Source organism: Cryptomeria japonica, chromosome 3 (assembly GCF_030272615.1).
Source record: "Cryptomeria japonica chromosome 3, Sugi_1.0, whole genome shotgun sequence".
NCBI classification, from domain to species: domain Eukaryota; kingdom Viridiplantae; phylum Streptophyta; class Pinopsida; order Cupressales; family Cupressaceae; genus Cryptomeria; species Cryptomeria japonica.
The window spans coordinates 346,160,403-346,181,652 of record NC_081407.1 but is presented as its reverse complement, the minus strand read 5'-3'; the positions used below and the strand labels follow the sequence as shown (position 1 = coordinate 346,181,652).

The 21,250-nt window shown below is 35.0% G+C and overlaps 1 protein-coding gene across 9 annotated transcripts in view; it reads left to right on the top strand.

Annotated features, from left to right (window-relative positions):
* The window catches only part of LOC131034796 (ATP-dependent Clp protease proteolytic subunit-related protein 4, chloroplastic), a 93,253-nt gene that overhangs the window by 46,117 nt on the left and 25,886 nt on the right, over positions 1 to 21,250 (top strand). For all 9 annotated transcript variants that reach the window (XR_009103838.2, XR_009103834.2, XR_009103835.2 and 6 more), the window contains exons 3-5: positions 760 to 815; positions 19,127 to 19,253; positions 19,561 to 19,638. Coding sequence is in view for 1 of the 9 variants with exons in the window: in XM_057966396.2 (XP_057822379.1) it covers positions 760 to 815; positions 19,127 to 19,253; positions 19,561 to 19,638 (261 nt within the window). In the remaining 8 variants the exon portion in view is untranslated. The remainder of the gene's footprint in view (positions 1 to 759; positions 816 to 19,126; positions 19,254 to 19,560; positions 19,639 to 21,250) is intronic.

Below are 21,250 nucleotides of genomic sequence, written 5' to 3'. Positions count from 1 at the left end.
TTGTATGTTAGGAAGTGCTTTAACATACTTGACTTTCTTAAACTTGACATAGCAAAAAAAGAAAATGGTGAAAGAAGTATGGAAAGTTACAGAGGACTTAAGGGATGTCGTGGAGAAGGTTTCAACTTGAAGGGATTTGTCCTTGATAGTGCTGGTTGTCAACCAAAGATTATGCTGGCAGCTTGCAAAGATATTGATAGAAACGAGTATGCTTAGGTTAGTTTGGAATTAGCACCATAATATGTCAACATGTTTGTGAGCAAAATGTAGTCAGTTGGGCAACAATATGATTGGTGCCTGTTGGTTTGCTGTCTTGTAACCAATGTGGACGAATGCTCCTGTTTGTGCTCCCTATGACTGTTGGCAACTGTTTTCAGATAGATGTGCAATGCAGTATGGTTTGTGAACTGTGTTATGATCTGTGTGGCTGCTTTATTTTATAGCTAGCTCTGAGGGAGAAAATTTTATTGTATGTATTTATTTGGGTGTTCATTTGAAAGTGTACAATATTAAGAAGTTCACTGAAAACAATGAAGTATTTCAACATTTTGTAATTTTCTGGCTTCAAACAAATTCAATGTCCTTCTAGAAAGGGATTGACATATTATGAGGTGAAGTGTCAAATAGTAGACCTTCTAACCATTTTTTGTGTAGATAAATATGGCCAGAATGCATTTGGATTCTAGACATATTGATATTAGTAGTAAATTGAACATTTGGTGCAAACATAATTAAGTATTTTCCTCTCGGTTTTTTCAGAATGGGATAAAACTTGCATCCGAGACTCAAGCTATTGCGCTTCATGATGTTATGCGGTTAGCTTTCTTTTTCTGTAATTGTTTTTTAGACAAGCAAATTTGTATTTTGCTCTATCCTATTATCTCTTTCTAAACTGAATTGAATGATTGGTTAAATTTTGTTCTTATCTAATACAATAGTTTCTCAGTTCTTTACAGACTGAAGAAGCCCTTACATAAGCATCATTTTGGCTTTCTTATAATCAGAGGAGGTTGGTCAAGATAAATTGTCACTTAAATAAAATATAAAAATCTATCATAATTAGATTTAGAGGAAATCCAGTGGAAAAGGAAGGAAGCTTGTGTTTCCACCTGCCATTTTAACTTCTGCCTTTGTTTCTGTTCATTATGAAGTACCATTCTTGAAATTAAGACAGCCTTCAAATGGAGATAATAGATGCAAGTAAGAGGATGTTGTATCATTTCAATCAGTTACTAGTCTATTGGGTAGATAGTTACATTACTTATGTTGTACAATCAGTGAGAATAGTTAAGACTATAATTGAAAAAATTGCAGTAAAATTGCAAGACTCACGAGCCAAAAATGGCCATGAGTCACTCATGAGTAAACTCGCAAATGCAGCAATTTTTATCCTAAAAAACGCAAAAAACTGCTTAAACTAGGCCAAAAAATTGCCGGAAATCAACATACAGTAATTTTCACCAAACCTTAAAGTCCCATCCCATTGTACAATTCTCCAAGTCCCATCATATGACCTTGCTTCCCGCTATCACTCATTGTACAATCCTCCAAGTCCCATCATATGACCTTGCTTCCCACTATATTGCTTATAAATTATGTTGTATGATTTATTGTATGCACTATGCTACACCACTCAAACCTCCTTGTAGTATAGTGGAATTTTATCTGCAGTCACCTCATTGTACAATTTATCCTTTTTTGTGCCCCTTGGCCATACTATCTATTCTTAGCTAACCTTGTTGAAATATTGTCATTGCTGTCAAACTGCATTTCATGTCGTATTTGATGAAGGTCAGCTTGTGCCATATCTATGGCACTATTATCAAGGTGTCTTCATGCAAGCAGGAGATAAATTGTGGATTTAAAAATTGTAAAACACTTATCTTTAATGTGGCAGACCCTCTTCTTGGAGCCAACCTATTTATGGGTTCTAAAAATGCTTTTAAATATGCTTTTATAAGGGACAACCCTGCCTTGAGTTGTGCACCGCAATATTAATTATTTAGTATTTTAAACATTTTCTACACATCCACCCAATGATGCAGAAAACATAAAAATTAACCCGCAAGTAAATTCTAAATATGGCATCATATTTTGAAGCTCATTGGAGATCAAATAAATTAAAACTAATACTTTCCATAGATATCCAAGAGGTTTGGAATGCACTTGAAATTATGAAATTGCTCTCAGAAAGCTTCAATGGATTCATCTTGATCTCTTGAATAAATACCATTCTCTGAACTCTATTTCAAAAAGCATGGTGCTCTCCAAGAAAGTTGGAGCTTCCAAAGATGTTGGAAAGGCCACAAAAGGGGAACATTACAAAAGAAGTCACCTAGTGTTAGCTGTGAGCAAAGGGCAATTTATTGACTCTTGAAACACAACATTAATAAAGGTATGCTAAAAATCATGATGGTTAAGGAAAAATTTCAATTAGAATATGCAAAAAATGCTATATGAATGAATGTCACATAGGGCTGTACACATTGTATAATGCAACATGAAGTGAAGGTAAAGTTGCTAAAATAATTAAATTCAGTGTGATAAACAAAAACAAAAATTGTCAGAAGGGGAGGATAGATTTGAAATCAATTTAGGAAAATATGATATATGTATAAATAAATGGAAAAGTAAAATTTTCAAGAAGAAAAAGTAAAATAAAAAGTCGAAAGGTACGATCTCATATTAAGACCATACGACCTCCCTTTTTATGCAATCCAATAAAAACTTTTGAAATTGATTGCACACCATTCGCTAGAAATCTTTGTATGTCTTTCTTTAGAAATCTCCATATGACCAGCAATCTTTTTCTTTGTCGTACTCTATACTTGCCTATCGTATGTTGTACGACCTCCTTTGAAGTGTGTTGTACGTTCGTTCCTTATATTTGGTTGTGATAAAATTTGACTATACGGCCTTGTTTTTGCTCACTCATATGCCTTTTTATCACCATATGGTCAGTAGTCTTTTTGAATTCTACTATATTGTATGACCTGTTGATCATCATCCACTTTGTTGTGTCATTCATTTTTGCTCTATGATCCTCCTAGCTGTATCACTCATTGTACAATCCTCCAAGTCCGGTCATATGACCTTGCTTCCCACTATATTGCTTACAAATTATGTCATGATTTATTGTATGCCCTATGCTACCCCCTCAAACCTCCTTGTAGTATAGTGGAATTTTATTTGCAGTCACCTTGTCGTACAATTTATCCTTATTTGTGCCCCTTGGCCATACAATCTATTCTTAGCTAGAGTTTATTAAAATATTATTATATTTATTCTATAATGGTCATCTTAATTGTCGTCTTAGTTGTCATCTTAAGTTCTATTTAGAGTCTCTATTTTTAGAGTTTTGGTTAGTTTCTATTTGAAACACCGTCTTGTAATCTCCATTTAAGGAGCCTTCGTCTCCTTTGAATATATTGTATATTGGTTTATCTGAACATGGTATCAGAGTGGGAGCCGGTTGTCTGAGTCTAACTCCCTCATGGGATTTTGGTGGTTTTTTCAAATTCAAGGGTTTCCGAAAATTCGAGGTGTTCTACTTGGAATTTATTTTTCCGATTTTTTTAATGGAAAAAATTAGTGGAGGGTATTTTTGCTAGGGATTTTCAACCCGTCTTTTTGTTTGCTTGAGGTCTGAAGCTGGATTTTAGTTGATCTTTTCTGTGCGTTTTCGTGGGTCTTCTGGTTTATTTAGGAGGTACGTTGAAGGGCTTGTTTCTTCCTTCGATGTGGGTGTAAGTCGGGGGTTTTTAAAAAAAAAAAAACTGTAAATCACTGTGTGTTTTCTTGAGGCTGTGTTTTCTGAGTCTATGACAGTAGATTTCACGTCTTTTTTGGCGTGCTTTCCTTTTCACGTGGATTTTTTTTTGGTTTGCATTTTTCTACGCCCGCATTTTTCTTCGACTTGTGGGATTTTTGCATCGGTGTCTTTTCTACAATCGCCCAATCTGTGTTTTTCCAGGCTGCCATTTTTGTTTGTTGACTGTGCACAATTTTTACTCTGCGTGCGATGGGAGTTTGTGTTTGTTTTTCGCGATTGTGTTTCCTGCAACCTGAAAAATCGCAATTTTTGTGTGTGATTTAGGGTTTCCCTGATTTTTTTCTGGTTTCAATTTTCTCTTGTGCAAGGCCTGTGTTTAAAAGGCTTCAATTTTTCGTGTTTTCTAGCAGTGAGGCATGCTTTTTTGCGGTTCTTCCTCTGTGCGACGGAGTGTTTTTTTTGGGTCGTGCTGGAATCGTGGTTTTGTCTGCAGTGCCTAGGTATCTAGCATCAGGGGTGGGTCTTATAATTTTTGTCCACAAAAAATTATGTTGGGTTTTTTTATTTTTCTCTACAAAACATCATGGGAGGGTTTTGCCCGATTTTTTCCTCAAAAATCGAGTTCTGTTTTGTCGCGTGATGTTTGGTGTCTTGCCGTGCACAGTTGTTTTTTTGGTGGGTTTTGTTTGATTTTTTCCTCAAAAATCGTTTAAGGGTTTTTTTGATTTTGTCCTAAAAATCATTTGTAATTCGTGAAGTTCTCGTGGGATTTTGGTTATTTGGGTTTGTAGATGGCAATTATGCTGCAACTAAATAAAGTATGTTTTGTTATGTTTGAAATGGCAATGTAATGGGTAATTAGTTCCCATAGGTAGTTGGTAGTTCCTGACGATTGGCCTCTTCGCCAATCGACCTAGTGGTATATATTCTGGCATTGTATCGGGAACAAGGGGATTATGATTGAAGATATATTCTGGTTACTGTTGTACTATCCATTACATGATGCAATAAAGTTATATCATTCCACCTATGTTGTTGTGACTCTTATTTGTGTTTTATGCATACTGTAGTTTCTCTGTTTACTCCATGAAGTTAAAACATATTCACCGTAGGGAGTAAATAGGGTTTATAATTTTTTCCACAAAAAATTATGATGGGTGTTCCTGTTTTAAGGTTTTTACCATTTTTTCCACAAAAAACGATGATTTGTAACTTTAGTTTTCAGTGTTTGACGATTTTTTCCACAAAAAATGTGATTTGTTGCAGTCTGTTTTGGGTCGCACCTAGAGATGCTGGAGCGGACATCTGCAATCATGGTATCTTGCAGTTTGTTTTGGAGTTGCTTGAGTGAACAATGCTCAATGCTCATCTGCAAAAGTTTTTGCGGTTTTTGTCAAAATTGTGTTTGTTGCTCTTTGGAAGGTTTGCCGATTTTTCCTCAAAATCATGGTTTCAGCCTCAGTAATTCACGTGTGATAGTTCTATAATTCGTGTGTGACGATTACTTCAGGTTGGACAGATTTTGTTACTCTTGGTCATTAACATTCTGCAGATCCTGGGAGGGTCTTCGCAGCAACAGAGTGTTAAGAAGAGAAGGGGCAGCCTTCTTTGCATTTGTGATCAAAAGACCTATAGCGTTTTCTGTAGAGTAGTATGATGACCATTATGGAGGGTTTTAAAATATTATTATATTTATTCTATAATGGTCATCTTAATTGTCGTCTTAGTTGTCATCTTACGTTCTATTTAGAGTCTGTTGTTAACAGTTAGTTTCTATTTGAAAGACCGTCTTGTAATCTCTATTTAAGTAGCCTTCTTCTCCTTCTTCGAATATTGGTTTATTTAAATAGAGTTAGCCTTGTTGGAATATTGTCATTGATGTCAAAGTGCATTTCATGTCGTATTTGATGAAGGTCAATTTGTGCCATATCTATGTCACTATTATCAAGGTGTCTTAATGCAAGGAGGAGATAAATTGTGGATTTAAAAATTGTAAAATATTTATCTTTGATGTGGTCGACCCTCCTCTTGGAGCAAACCTATATATGGGTTCTAAAAATGCTTTTAAATATCCTTTTATGAGGGACAACCTTGCCTTGAGTGGTGCACCCCAATCTACGGTCTGTAAATAAATTTACTTGCATTTTTTGTTTGGGTAGACCTTATGGAGATAGGCGCCATTGTGTGAGGCAAAAATTAAAATTAAATAAAATTCTTTTTTCCCCCTTGGCCGACTTGCTTGAAGAGGTGTGACCGTTTGATGAAGGGGTGTTTTGGTTGGCATAAATAAGAGTTCATTTGAAGATCTCTTTTGAAGCAATTCATCGAGTATCCTTCCTATTCAAAGTAGTTATGAACAGACTTTTAGAGCAGATCTAAGGAGCGCCTCTGAGCAGATTTTAGTGAAGATTGTTTTAGATTTATGAGCAGATTGTTTCAGACCTTATGAGCAGATTGTTTCAGACCTTATAAGATTATGAGCGGACCATGAAGGTGAATTATTGCAAATTTTAAGGGCTAATTGTTGCAGACCTATGTTCAAATATTCTTTAAGATCATAAGCAGATTTAAGAAGCAATTTTTGAGCAGATTTATGGAGGAGGATCAGATCTTATTCAAGAAGATCAAACATTTTTCACTTTATTCTTTTGGAGGTTGGTGTTTGTTGTGACCATTTCACACACCACCCCATCAAATGGGGCCCCTTTTTTTTCCAATAGCTCAAGTTGATTGATTGAGTAGCTAATAGTCTTAGTCAGACTCCAAATTGAAGGTTTCCCTTTGCATAGGCCGAACAATTCAAGGGGTCTTTTAGGGTTAAAAGAATACAAAAACCAAAGTTGAAGTGGTCTAGGTCCGAATGAGAAATAGAGTCATCAGGATCACTTTCAGGGAAGATAGATGATGTGACCTCATAGGGATTTTGATATGAAAATAGGCTAAGGCCTGAATTTGCTAAAATCGATCTTGATGAATGATTGCTTAGCAATTTCGAGTCTGTATAGATGAGAGCTTTGAAATCCAGATTTGATTGAGGTAGGAATGAAACATAAAATGAACAAGGTACGAATAAAGGCGAAAATTCCGCCGTTCAAGTTGGAGATTTCGCAAAATGTAAGTGGTATGAATAAAATGAGGTATGAATTTATTCCAAATGAAAGTGAAAATTCCACCCTTCAAGATTTAACGTTTTGAACTTGAAAGAGGTACGAACGAAATGCAGAATGAATTTGGTGCAAATATACAACGCCTCACTCAAGTTTGAAATTAATGAAGAAATGCGGTACGAATGAGGTGCGAAATGGAAATGGTGCAAAAGAAATATAAAACACCTAAGTGCAAATAAAGCTCCAATCACCGATTTGAGAAGGTAGTTTTCATCAAGTGCAAACGAAGATCAAAAGGCTGCCCAAGTCTCAAGGTACAAATGGAGTCCAAAATGCCGCCAAGATCATGTAGTGCAAATGAACCTTAAGAATCCGTTCCAACCTTTAGGTGCAAACAAAAGAAGAAAAGCCGCCAAAGTCGAGAGGTGCAAACAAAACATGAAAGACCGCCTAACTCATAAGGTGCAAATGAAAGAGAAAAATCTGCGCATGCCTCCAAGTCCAAATGGAGATGCAAAAGCTGCCGATTTGACACAAGTACAAATAAAAAAGCATAAAAGCCGAAAATTTGGTGCAATTGAAAGGATAATCACCGATTTGAAGAAGAGAAGAAGTTGGCCATGAAGGAGGAGCACTCACCAAGTCCAAATGGATTAAAATGTTTTTGTTAAGATACAAAGTCAGCCTATGTAGGAATTAGAAATGAAAGGTGGTGACTCTATGTCTTTAGTGCCTATATAAGAAGGCATTCAAGTTCATTTTTAAAACATCATTCAAACAAAATTTGATCTGCAAGTTCAAAGACATCAGTGATCTTATCATTCAAGGTGATAATTTTGAAGAACAATTTTCATCTTGAGGCCAGCAATTGGACAAAGGAAGTCAGCGATTTAGACAAAGGATTTTGATTATTTCAATGATCAAAATGAACCTTTAAGAGAAGCGATTTTGATTAGAACAATACTAAATCCAATCTGGAAAATTTCCAGTCCAAATTGAAGGGGACATTGACAGAATTTAGTGAAATTGTATGCATCATTAGACTTACAGCAGCACAGAGAGACAAATAAAAGTTAAATCAGGTGTTGACATTTAGCGAATCTCTACTTGTAAGACCATTTTTCTATGCAAAAAACCACTTTTACAAACCCTAAGGTCTCACAAGTTGCTATAAATCTGAGTTTATTTTCTAATTTCTAGGTCTGATTTTGTCATCACAAAGAGCTGTAGCCTATAATTTCATTAAGGAAAGATTTTTTTGTTTGCCTTAGCTAAGGTATGAGAAGTTATTGATCAAGCTGAATATTGTTAGCATTCTTATCTATCATACCTTATTCCTTAGAACTTCAAAATCCACATCAACTTGGTAATAAAATCATTTTGTTTGTAAGCTAATGTCTGACATGAAGACACGAGCAAATCGAAGGCAAGCGCTAATGAAGAACGAATTCAAAGACATGGTCTTTGATACAAAGCTCACATCCAAATGACGGAAGATTAGTGACACCAACTTTGGACACACAGATATGGATGACTTCCGAGATCGAGTGTTTGGGAGAGGCAAGTACAATACCTCCAAGATGGCGAAGAAGCTCATAAGGAATGGCATATCTCATATAGCTTGCTTCCCACCGACAGTCCAATGTAGCGAGCTGGTCCTTGAATGTGCTAAGCATTACTGCTCAGAGCAGAGGCAAATTGTAGCAGCAGATGGAAGGAAGATAGCATATCTCACATAACTATCAGTAGCTGAAGTGTTCAATGTTCCTACATACGACAAGATGATCTACAAAAGCAAAGATGATGCCTTAGATTCGTATCAAAGTAAACTAGAAGCTTGTGATGACATCCTCAATAGGAATTGGATCCTAGAGCCTATAAAAAGTCATAAGAGAGTACCGAAAAAACACTCCTCAAATAAGATTTCAAGGAAAAATAGCAGAATTGATCATGATGCTAAACAAAGTCATGGGATCACCTCAAGCTTCATCATATGAACCATGGATGTGGTACTACATTGAAGAAGTAACCAAAGGAGCTAACATCATCAATTGGGTGAAATTAGTAAGTGATAATTTACATGAGCAATTGATGAATGTGGAACAAACTAAAACATTTTACATGAGCTCATACTTGATGTACTTCTTAGCTAGATATGGTAAATACAAGGGATTGAATTGTAAAGCACCAGTAGGACCAGCTGAGGGTCAAATGTTGTCAATTGCATTTGAAGAATAGTATTCCCCATTATAGAAGGGTGAATGATGCCTTCACCATGCACATTGTAAGAACATTGCAAGGAGGCACCCATATTAGGCTATCTGAAGAGTCTAAGAAGTTGGTGAAAAATAATGGTTTTTGGTACATTCAATTTCCAAAATTTACCTACTTAAGAATACAAGGATGCTCTTCTTATGCTTACCGTCTTCCTAGATATCCTACAAGTAGGATGGTACTATTGGAAGTATCTAGGCAGTTGTTAGAATATGATGCACTTGAGAGAAGAAAGAAGAAAGCTAAGACTACCTTCCCAGTCAAAATAGGTAAGTCTCTTGAAACATGCCCCACTATTTCAGCAGCACAAGGATCAGAGGAAGAGCTACAACACTACAATCTCAAGACTCATACCTTAAGAAGCAACTTCTATCCCTACCACAACATTGGGACAATAAACAAGGAGACATTTCATCATTTCATGCATATTGAAGACCATTGGCCAAATGCAGCTGATGGTTTCGTGTAATGTCCCCATTTCAGACTTAACATAATTTAGCCCTGAGACATCAATTTTAAATTAAAATGAGAATGGCAATATATTAATAAACATAACTTTATTAAAACTGAACACATTTCATTATAATATTGAATTTAAAATTTAAGAGAGTGGAACTTATCTTGGTAACTCTCTCTGATTTACCCAAACAAAATTCTTCAGCATGTTGTTGACTCCTCTTAAATATTTGTTGACCTTTTGGTAATGCTGATTGCTCAAATCACAAACAATAATCTACAAATTCCTTGTAAAGCTTAAATGGGGCTGAAGTTAAAACACAACCAATATCTCCAAGTATTACAAGTGGGCCCCATTCCCTTTAGTGGAGCTGCTGCTAAAAACACAACAAAAATTGTGAAATCTTCATAACCTTTTCTGCAAATACTGTTGGAAGATTCTTTATTTATAGGAATCTGAATAACTTTTGTGTGGGGCCCCCAAGCACTTTGGCAAGCTTAAAATCTGAATTTCTATTGAAGTTCTTTTTCCTTAATTCTGATATCTCTGTCAGATCAAGAGCCCCCCCCACGTGGAATTCCTTCCTTTCTAATCCGCTTCCACATCACAAGATAATTATAAATGATGCTGAATTAATATATGTTTTCTGAGTGTTGCTTGAGTCAAATAGAATAATAAAATCTGATTATGTATTTCAAATATATATTTGCTGTAGCTTCTTAACATATTAATTAGTGCATATTATAATCGCTGCTGTCTGGAGATGTATTGATGTCTATGTATTGATGTCTAGTCATAACTAAACTTATGGAATTTTCACTGCTGCCTTCATAATCCCCCATTTCTTCAGACACTCTTCCCATTTTATATCTTATCTTCTTATTGAACAAGCAGCATTCATATAATTACACAGTATATGCTCTCAGACATATTCACACAGTATATATATATATATATATATATATATATATATATATATATATATATATATATATATATATATATATATATATATACAAACTTCTAGAACAGTATTAATTCATCATAAACATACACTTAACATTCCAGTATTTTAGATATTATGAATACTGAAACTAATCTGAATAATATGACATTATTAAATGCAGATACTGATCTGATGTAATATGATATTATTAATGCTGATATTAATCTGAATATTATGATATTATTGATGCTGATAATAATCTGAATAATATGATATTATTGATGCCGATATTAATCTGAATAATATAGATGCTAAACGTGTGCCGTGAATTCTCTAAAAGCAGGGAAGTAGTCAGACCTTTATGTATCTGCTTGGTCTGAAGTCCTCCTAAAGTTATATCCTCCTTTATTAATTGTTCCCCTCTATATATATCCTTTGACTCCCACGCAAGCGTACCTTTTATGGTGAGTGAAAGGCACGAACAATGGGAGAGTTGTGATTTATTCTTGAGTCACGTCCTCCCATCTTAATATATAAGGGATTCACTTTAATTAATCTCTTCATTTGGTTTAATACACACTCAGCCCAAATGAATATTTAATTATTAACACTTTCTTTAATTATTCACACATTCTTTAATTATTAGTTTAATTAATTCAATGAATCTTTAATTATTAAATAAATGGATGATGAATCAGTACCAAATAAGTGTATTAATTATATTTAATTTTTATTTGTATTCTTTTGTATCTTAATTTTATTATTATTTATTATTAACTAATTTTTCAATTAATTACATAATAAATGATAATTTATTATTATGATGAAGAATCACAAAATCTAGTATTAATTACATCACCAGGATGTGGGGTTATGACAACCCTCTCACTTCAGAGGAAAATCGTGAAGTCTCATAAATGAGAGGATTTTCCAATATTATTAAATGTTAATTAATAAATGTTTTAATTATCGTATTTATTTAATCCAATGTCCAAAGAGGGGTTATGACATTTCGAGATAAGAGAGAAAGCATATTTAAGACTCTCTCTCAAGTTGATCAGGCTCACAAAAGTGTTGTGAGTTCCAGACCAGGTCAAAGGTGATGAAGATATGATACTACCACACTATAAAAAGGAAAAGGACAAGCCCTTCTCTGCAATAGATTGGTGTGTTCCTGAAGTCACCCAACCAGAAGTAATAAATCAATTCGTGTTAGAAAACACTAAAAAATGGATATTATACCAGATAGACAAGGTAAGAGCAAAAGGCATCACTCCAACATATGACTGAATGGATAATGAGGAATCATCATCTTATCAATATGAGAATTCAGAAAAGTTCGAAGATGAAAGCATAGGAAATGAAGTGAACACACAAAGGGAGAGTAGTCAATAGGACATTCTTGAAAGTTCACAAGCCCAAGCTAGGGAGAGAAAAGGAATAAATGATGATTCAACTCAGTGAAAGAAACACAAGACAACAAGTACTCCATCTACTATTAGTACTCCTTCTAACAGAGAGGTAGACATCTTTGTGCACATGAATGCAGCCTCAAAAGGGAAGAACATCTCACAAGAAGATGAGGCAGTCATTCAGAACGCACAAGATAGGAGAAGTGTTAATGAATCCAGTGATACCAATCAGCAAGATAATGAAGAAGTTAATTCACCATCTCATGATGAAGAACCTGTTTATGATCAACAAACCAATCCAATGGGAGAGACACAATGCATGGATGTTGATGATCAAAATCAAGAACATTATGAAGACACATTCATAGCTCCCAAGGGTAATCGACAACAATCTGAATTGGAGGAGGAAGATGATCAAGTGCCTAAATGGTTGAAAGAAAGAATGAAAAAGAAAACAATGACAATTAGTTGATGAGGTAAGAGATTTGAACACTTTGCTTTTGCTAGAGTAGAACAAAAGAAAGAAAAGAAGCCTAAGAAATATTCTAGGATTGTGAATGACGCATCTGGCTTTCGAAAAGTACAAGTGGCTATTCCTAAATTTGATAAGCCAAGGGATCAAATTACAACGAAAGATTATGACATAAGAGAGATAGACATTGGTCCTATCACTCGCAGTCAAGTTGTTGAAGAATAAAGAGGATCAACCTCTAACATGGAAGAACAATTGGAGATTAAGGTGAGGAAAAAGGAAGCAAATTAAGGAGGAAAACAAGCAATTGATAAACTACATTCACCATATGTCATCCCGGCAAGAAGAAGAAGACACCGTGCCCACCACTGATACTCTCCAAAGAAGCCGTTGAAGGAGTAGAAGAAACAAGAGTAATAGCCGAAGTCACTAAGACATGGATTGAGAATGCCTTTCAATGAACTAGTACATTCACTCATGAATTCATGCAAACCTATGACAGAGTCACCACATTCTTGTGCAGGATCCAAAACATCATGGAGATATGGGAAGAGTTTCAGTTTATTCGGGATAAGACTATACCATATTTGCAAGCATTGAAATAAATTCCCAAGCAGGTACTAATTAATGGTGGGGTAATGGAAGCAAAAGCAGTCTATGATTTCAATAGGTGGTATTGTATTCTGATGGCAAGGAAGGAAACTCTTGATAAAACAAGAGCTGATTGTATCAAGATGGAGGAAACACTTAAGGTATTCAAGAACAATTCATCATGTCAACTAGGGAAGTGTTTGTCTGGGACATGCTTGAAGAAGATGGTTTCAATATTAATGAATTGCATAATGATATAAAGACTATCTTCTTTCCAAACATGGGTTTTTCAGACGATGTTTTGAATGGAGTATGTTCATTCATGGTCTTCACAGGTATGTTCCGAAAATAGGAAATGGAATGGCAAAAGGTCTTCGCCAATTGTGCTGACACATTGTAGGTGATCGAGTTCAAACTTGATAATTTGCCTAGCTTGTGCATGGAGGAGCTCAACACAGTGGTGTCCAAATTCGTTGCATTCGCCATCAATAGAGAAGGATCAAGGAAATGAGCTTCTAGAAGAAAGTTTGCTGTGATTCCCATGTGATGTTTATTTTCTCATTGGACGAAATTTCCTCAAATTTCATGCCAGAAACGTGCCTGATTCCTTCTGGTTGATTATGGAATTGGTTAGTTGGCTACAACTAACCCTGATTAGGGTTTTGATCTTAGCCATTCATTTCAGGGCAATCTTGGTCCTCTATTTCATTTTGAAGCTCTATATAAGCTACCATCTTTCATTTTGTAATGTATGAGATAGACTTGAACAATTGTTGCTATTTTGCTGTTGGATTAATAAAGACATTGAAGTGGGGTGTTTTCTTTTCAATCTTTGGAGCATTTGCATGGTTATTCATGTTCTCAATCTAAGCTTTAAAATTTGTTGAAGTATTTAGGTTGAATGATAGAATGTTGTGTATGATCTAAGGTGAAACTCCCAATCCATACCACTAGCAGTTTGTTGATTGCAAATTTGCCTTGTGTGGTCAACTGGAATTTTTGAATGTACTTGAGCTTGATTGCTATTCAATCATTGATATGCATTCTATTAATGGTGTCTATGCTTGGTAATAATTTGAAAACTTATTTAATTTCCTTAGAAGATTGCATTAATCTTTGTGGAGTTGTTCTTGTATGTCGAAACAAAGACTAGTAGAATTTTATCTAAAGTCATCCTTCATCCTTGCATTCTTAGGCATAGTTTAGTATCTCTCAACCCTCAACTTTTGCACTTTTTTTATTGAACATCTAGTAGTAGTAAGTAAGTGAGCTACATTGCATATCATTTGAAAAGCATCCCTTGAAAGCTAGACATTCATCCCTTAAGAAGTACGTAAGGCCCCTTGGAGTAACAACAATCACAATGGGCAATTGTGCTTATCCACAAGTCGTGACCCAACAATAGAAACCTTGGAGTCTTCTAATTGATCACAGAGTTTAGCATGTAGGAAGATTTTGATCAAGAGAGGATAGGATACTCTTGGTATCTTATTCTATGTTTGAAGTGTCTAAAAAAACACATCAATAGTGTCTCTTGCTGAGTTGGTGCTCAGTTGTGTGGATTGGTGTATCTAGTGGGTTGGTGCCTATGAATCATCTAAAGGGGATTGATGTCTCTTGTGGGTTGGTGCTTGCGAAATTTGTAAGAAGTCTCTAATATAAGCAATAGTTTGCCATGGTTTTTTCCCGCAAGGGTTTCCTCGTAAATCGTGTTCTTGTGTTTCTGCTTGCTAGATCTTGCATATGTGGTTTATTAAATTTTGAAGTATTGCTATGTGACAATCAAAATTTGAAAAGCAAAAGTTTGTTATATTGATTCACCCCCTCCCCCCCCCCCGCAAGTATAATCTTGTTCTCTTCAATTGGTATTAGAGTTGGTTCCTTTGGATATAGCCTAACCGCTTGGGTAGATCTATAAGAGCATTAATGGTTAGGCAAGGTCACGAATTCTCATCAAACAAGGCACCATTCTTTGATGGGACAAATTATGCCTTTTGGAGCATAAGGATGGAAACCTACTTGAATGCCCTAGGATATGAAGTTTGGCAATTGGTGGTAAATGGCTACACACCCTTGCCAACTCCCCCAACGGATCAGGCTGAGAAGAAAGAAAGTGAGAACACTGCAAAAGCCAAGCATGCAATTTTGTATGGATTATTTGAAATTGAATTCATGAAGGTTATACATTGCAAATCAGCTAAGGACATGTGGGATAAGTTGAAGAACATCTATGAAGGAGATGCTAAGGTGAAGAAGCCGAAGCTTCAAACCTATCGAAAACAATTTGAAAGTCTAAAGATGAAAGAAGAAGAGAACATAGCTTCCTATTTGCCTCATGTTGATGAGATCGTGAACATAAGTAGAGGACTCGGTGAACAAGTTGATGAAGCCTTAAGTGTTCAAACGGTTCCAAGGTCGTTGCCCTTAATATTTGATTCCAAAGTTTCAAGAATTGAAGAAGTGAAGAATCTAGATACACTGACAAAGTACGAGTTGCATGGGATTCTTACCACCTATGAAATGAGGATTGAAGACAAGCTATCAAATGGAGAGGCAGTCTTTAAAGCATCCATAAAGAGAAAGAAGAAAGCATGTGAACCAAGCAAGAGTTCATGCAATGAAATGGATGAAGAAGAAGCTCATTTCATGAGGAAGCTAAAGAAAGGATCCGGAAAATATCAAGGTAAGTTACCATTCAAATGCTTTAATTGTGGTAAAATAGAACATTTTGCTTCTAAATGTCAATAGGATAAAATGAATATTGTGAGGATGAAGAGTACCACTACATAAAGAAAGGAAGAAAGCATCATCAAAAGAAGAGCTACAAGCAAGGACAATATCAAAAGAGGAAGTACTCTAGCAAATATACAAAGAGTCTTTATTTAAGGACAATAGCTCATCTCAAGGAATGAGTGAAGAAAATTCAAGCAGTGATGGGGAAAACTTTTCTTGGCAATTGAAGTAAAAGATGATAAAGACAAAGAGAAAGGAGAAATAGAGGCATACAATTAAGATGAAGAGGAAGTAGATCTGGATTAAGAACTCCATTATGGTTACAAAGAAAACGAGAAGCTCAAGAAAAAAATTCCAAAGCAAAAGGTATGAATTCAAGAGAGTAGTGAAGCTCATGAAAAACTAGAACAAAATCCTAAAAAATAGGATAAGCTGATTGTAGATCTAAAAGTTCAATTAAAAGAGGCAAAACAGATTGAGGAGGTTATAAGAGATAAGCTTATGAGAAAGTTAGCCAATTGTGAAAAACTAGGGCATGAAATTGCCTCTTTAAGAAAGGAGTTGTGGAAATCCATTGAACAAGTGAATCGAAACTTAAGTTTGACAAATGCACCAAAATATGACATCATCAATTTCCAAGGGTCACCATTTATTAAGATTGGACTTGGTTTTGTTGAAGATCAAGAGAAGACAAAGGAGGCTATAAGTTCTAAGGTTATGGTTGTCACAAAAGGAAAATGAAGAAAAGCCAAAAAGCTACATCAAGGCTCTCAAGAGTTCTACCAAAAAGGATGACAACAAAAGGGAGAAGATCAAGGAGGATAATAAAGTCCCACAAAAGAACAATCCACCTCCAAAGGCAATCAAGGACAACTTCAGAAGGCCCTTTCGTCAAAGACAACCACATATAATCAGGTTCCATCATTCTTTTCATTGTTGTTGTTTTGAATGCAATCATTTTGGTCACAAAGCAGTAGATTGTAGAATTTGTGCAAGGGATAATTCTAGTGTCACCAAAAGGAATTATAATTTATTTGCTCCTCTAAGGGATTATAACATTATATGCTACAAATGCAACAATTTTGGGCACAAGACATTTGTGCAGAACTACTTTTACTGAGCCTCCAAGACAAAATGAGGAGGATGTTCTAGATAAAAGGAAGGATAAATCAACTAAAGTTTGGAAGAAGAAGAAGAAGCAAGAGAAAGAAAAGAAAGAATCTAATCCATTTTTGTTCAAACAGCTCTACATGCACGAAATAAAGGAGATAGATGGTATGTTGATAGTTGTTCAAGGCACATGACAAGTGACAAAAGTAAATTTCTTACTCTTGAACAAACAAATGAAGGGACAGTGAAATTTGGAGCCAACAAACACTAAGAGAAATATAAAAGGAAAAGGAACCCATAGTCTGGACAATGGAAAACCAAAACGGAGAATGTCCTATATGTCAAAGGATTGAAGTAGAATAATTTAATTGTGTGATTAAGGGCGCACTCTTACATTTCATCTTGGAGGATTTGAAATGAAGGATGGGAATTTGATAGCAGATGCATACGAAACATCTGATAATCGCTATAACCTCAATGAAATCAAAAGCCAAAAATGTTTCATGGGGCAAGAAGACGAGAGCTAGTTATGGCACAGGAGAACAGGGCGCCTAAACTTTGACAGTCTTGTCAAGATCAGTCGTAAGTAAGTTGTGAGAGACATGCCATGGATCTCAAAGCTCGCAAACATCACCTATAAGCAATGTCAACTCGGGAAGCAGACTAGAGTGAGTTTTAAATCAAAGGAACACTTTGCATGAAAACCATTGGAGCTTATACATATAAATCTCTGTGATCTGATCTGAACAAGAAGCATGCAAGGAGAAAGCTACTTTATGTTATTAATTGCTGATTTGTCTAGAATCACTTGGATTACATTTTTAAAAGAAAAATCTGAAGTTCTTGACAAGTTTAAGGTGTTCAAAGCCTTAGTGGAGAATGAATCAGGTTTGAAGATCAAAGGTCTTAGTTTAGATAGAGGAGGAGAATTCACTTCCAATGAATTTGAAAATTTCTGTGAAAAGCATGGGATAAGAAGATAGTTTTCAGCTGCAAGAACTCCACAACAAAATGGAGCTGTAGAAAAAAGAACAGAGCAATCTAAGAAATGGCTAAAGATATGTTAAATGAGTCAAAGTTATTTGATACTTTTTGGATACATGCAGTTCGCACGACAATCTACATTTTTAATTGTGCACAAAATAGAGTAAATGATAGCAAAATGCCATATGAGTTATGGAAAGGAGACCTGCAACAATGAAGTATTTCAAAGTATTTGGAAGCACATGTCATATAACGAGAGATGATGGAGATCTAGGGAAGTTTGATTCTAGCACTGATGAAGGAATATTCCTTGGCTACTCCACAAGAAGTAAAGTGTACAAATGCTATGACAAGAGGTTGCACAACGTTGTTGAAAGTGCAAAGTGAAGGTTGATGAAGACACTATGAATAAGTTCAAGAAGATGTTCCTCAAAATGAGAAAGTTTGCAAAGAAGAAGAAATAGAGGAGGAAATTGAGAAAGAGATAGTTCGGCAACAGAATCTAAAGACACCATCAAGAGTGCCACCTAAGACTCCATCCAAATTTGTCGAGAAGAATCATCCATAAGGCCCAATTATTGGGGACAAATATACAAAGATTCAGACAAAGAGGATATTTACTAGCACAACAAAACATGCAAATCTGTGCTTGCTTTCCAAAATAGAAACAAAGGACTTTATCGAGGGCAAGTGAAGATAAGCATTGGATAAAGGCTATGGAAGAGGAATTGGATCAAATCAAGAAGAATGAAACTTGGGAACTTGTCCCAAGACCTAAAGACAAGAATGTCATTGGCACTAAATGGGTTTTCAGAACTAAATTGAATGAGGATGTCCAAGTTGTAAGGAACTAAGCAATGCTTGTATGCAAAGGATATTCTTAAGTAAAAGGAATTGATTTCATAGAAACTTTTGCTTCTGTTGCTTGTATGGAAGCTATAAGGACAGTTTTAGCCCTTGCTAGTTTTAAGAACTTCAAAGTCTACTAGATGGATGTGAGTCCAGGTCTTGGTACTATAGTTTGGACTTTGAACGTTGATCTTTTATTGTTTTTTTTTTCAGATACATTTTTTGTACTTATTTTTAGCACTTGCACTTACTATTTTAACTTGAGCTTTCCTGTCCCATTGGGTTACTTTGTCCATTTGTATAAAGCTTGCATAGTCTTCTATTTTTTATTTCCTTCAATATGCAAATTTTGTCTGCAAAAGTGAGCTTGGGAAGTTTTAAAATATGCATAACTAAGATTTTCCAATATGTCACTGCAGGACAGCATCATTTCCAGTTTATACACTTTGTGTTGGGAATGCATGGGGGGAAGCAGCCTTGCTTTTGGCAGCTGGAGCTAAAGGACATCGTGCTGCTTTGCCATCAGCTAGTATAATGATAAAACAGGTTCTTTAAGGATGATCATCTCTCTCCATGTAGAGCTTAATAGAAACCTGCAAATGCATCAATTTTCTATGAAAATATATTTGAGTTTTGAATTTTTAATCATTGCCAACATAGCTAATGAAATGCATGAACATTAACTTAATTATTTTGCCTAGATTTTTTACATTTTATTAGTCATCTGAGTTTATTTTGTTTGTGTGTCTCTCTATCTATATATACAATTTTATTTAAGAAGATGAATTTGACATTCCTTGAATTTGATTCAAAATTATAGAGTGCTTAATCTATGATTCCACCTGATTTGCAGCCAATAATAGCGGCCCAAGGCCAAGCTACTGACATTGACCTTGCACGCGATGAAGTAACATTTGGTAAAGATCTTATGGTAAGTTTTTTTCACATTGTTTTTGCGTTTTCTTTTCACAAAGGAGATCTCCTGTCTCTATAGAATTTGGAAAAACATAAGATTGTTTCTGTTATGAAGCTTTCCCTGAAAAAAATACTTATATTTTTCTGTATGTAGATTGATTTGTAAACTTCAGGATGCTTAATGTTCAAGATTCTAAGGTCCTTCTGTGTAAAGATATGTTTTTGATGCTTCTGAAGGTTTAGATAAAATTATATGAGCCACATTTTATCTAGATACATATAGTTGAAATCTCTAGAAAAACTTAAGAATATATGTGCCTTTGCCCCATGGTTTTTGAGCTTTTTTTACAAGAGTTGATATTTGAATGATCTTTTTGGGAGACTATGCCTTTTGCAATGAATCTTATAATATTCAGCATCAAACCTTGCATCATCTACCAGATAGAACGAGGCTTAAATGTTTGATTTCATTATTTATTATTATATTGAGAGGTCTAATCTATAGTGGCAGCAAGGATAGAGTGTTGTGGCTTGACTGTGTTCATAGAAACTCAAAATTTTTGTGCAACTGGCAAACAAAATTAAACACAAATATAAAAAAACAAAACAAAAGAATAACCGAAAAATACAGAGTGATTAAATATTTTAAAGTAAAATGTAAAATTACTGCATTTGTGCTTCACAGAAACTTAAAAATTGTGCAACTGGCAAAAACAAAAAACCCGAAAAATAGAGTGATTAAATATTTTTAAGAAAAATGTAAAATTACTGCATTTGTGCACATGATTATTGCTTTTAATTGTAGTGGATAAAATAGTTTCAATTAAATAGCTATGTATATTACTAAATAAAATAGTAAATAGCTATGCTATTTGGTTATTGCTTAATAAAATAGTAAGTAATACTTTTGAAATGATTTTATAGTTAAATATGCAGTAAATAATTTGTTTCAAATTTAACTATTTTCAGACTAGCATATTAAAGTTACTGTACTTGTGTGCATGCTTATTTTTATTTAATTGTAATGAATAAAATAATTTAATGAAAGAACTATAATTTTAGTAAATAATATAGTAAATAACTATGCACTTTAGTAAATAAATAAAATATAGTACTTTTGAAATGTAATGTTCTCGTTTTGACCTGCCAAGACTGACTGTTAGTGACCAATATGCAGTGGGTGTTGCATATGTCCATTGCCAGTGGTTAGACTGAGAAGTTGTCAGTTTTGCAGTTAGAATTTGACTCACTCAATTAGTTGTTAGATTATCCTTAAAGGTGGGGCGATGCACTTATATCTTTTTTTTGGCTGTGATTTCCATAATTTATCTGCATTTAAATTACTATTCATGCAATCAGTTTTCTCCTGGAAATCTTGGGGAATGGCTTGTTAGCTAACCAGCAATAAATGTAGGAACAATTTTCACAGTCTGTGGATTGCCCAGGCTGAGGGTTTATAGGTACTGTTGGGAATGATTAGAGAGCATTTCCTTTTTGAAATAAAAAAACATGTCTGTGAGTGATGCAGCTACAACAATTCTTGATGCTTGGGGTGGAAATCTACAGGTACAGTAAGCAGATTCTGGGGACGAAACCCTCCAGCAACCATCATCGTTAGAGTTGTACAT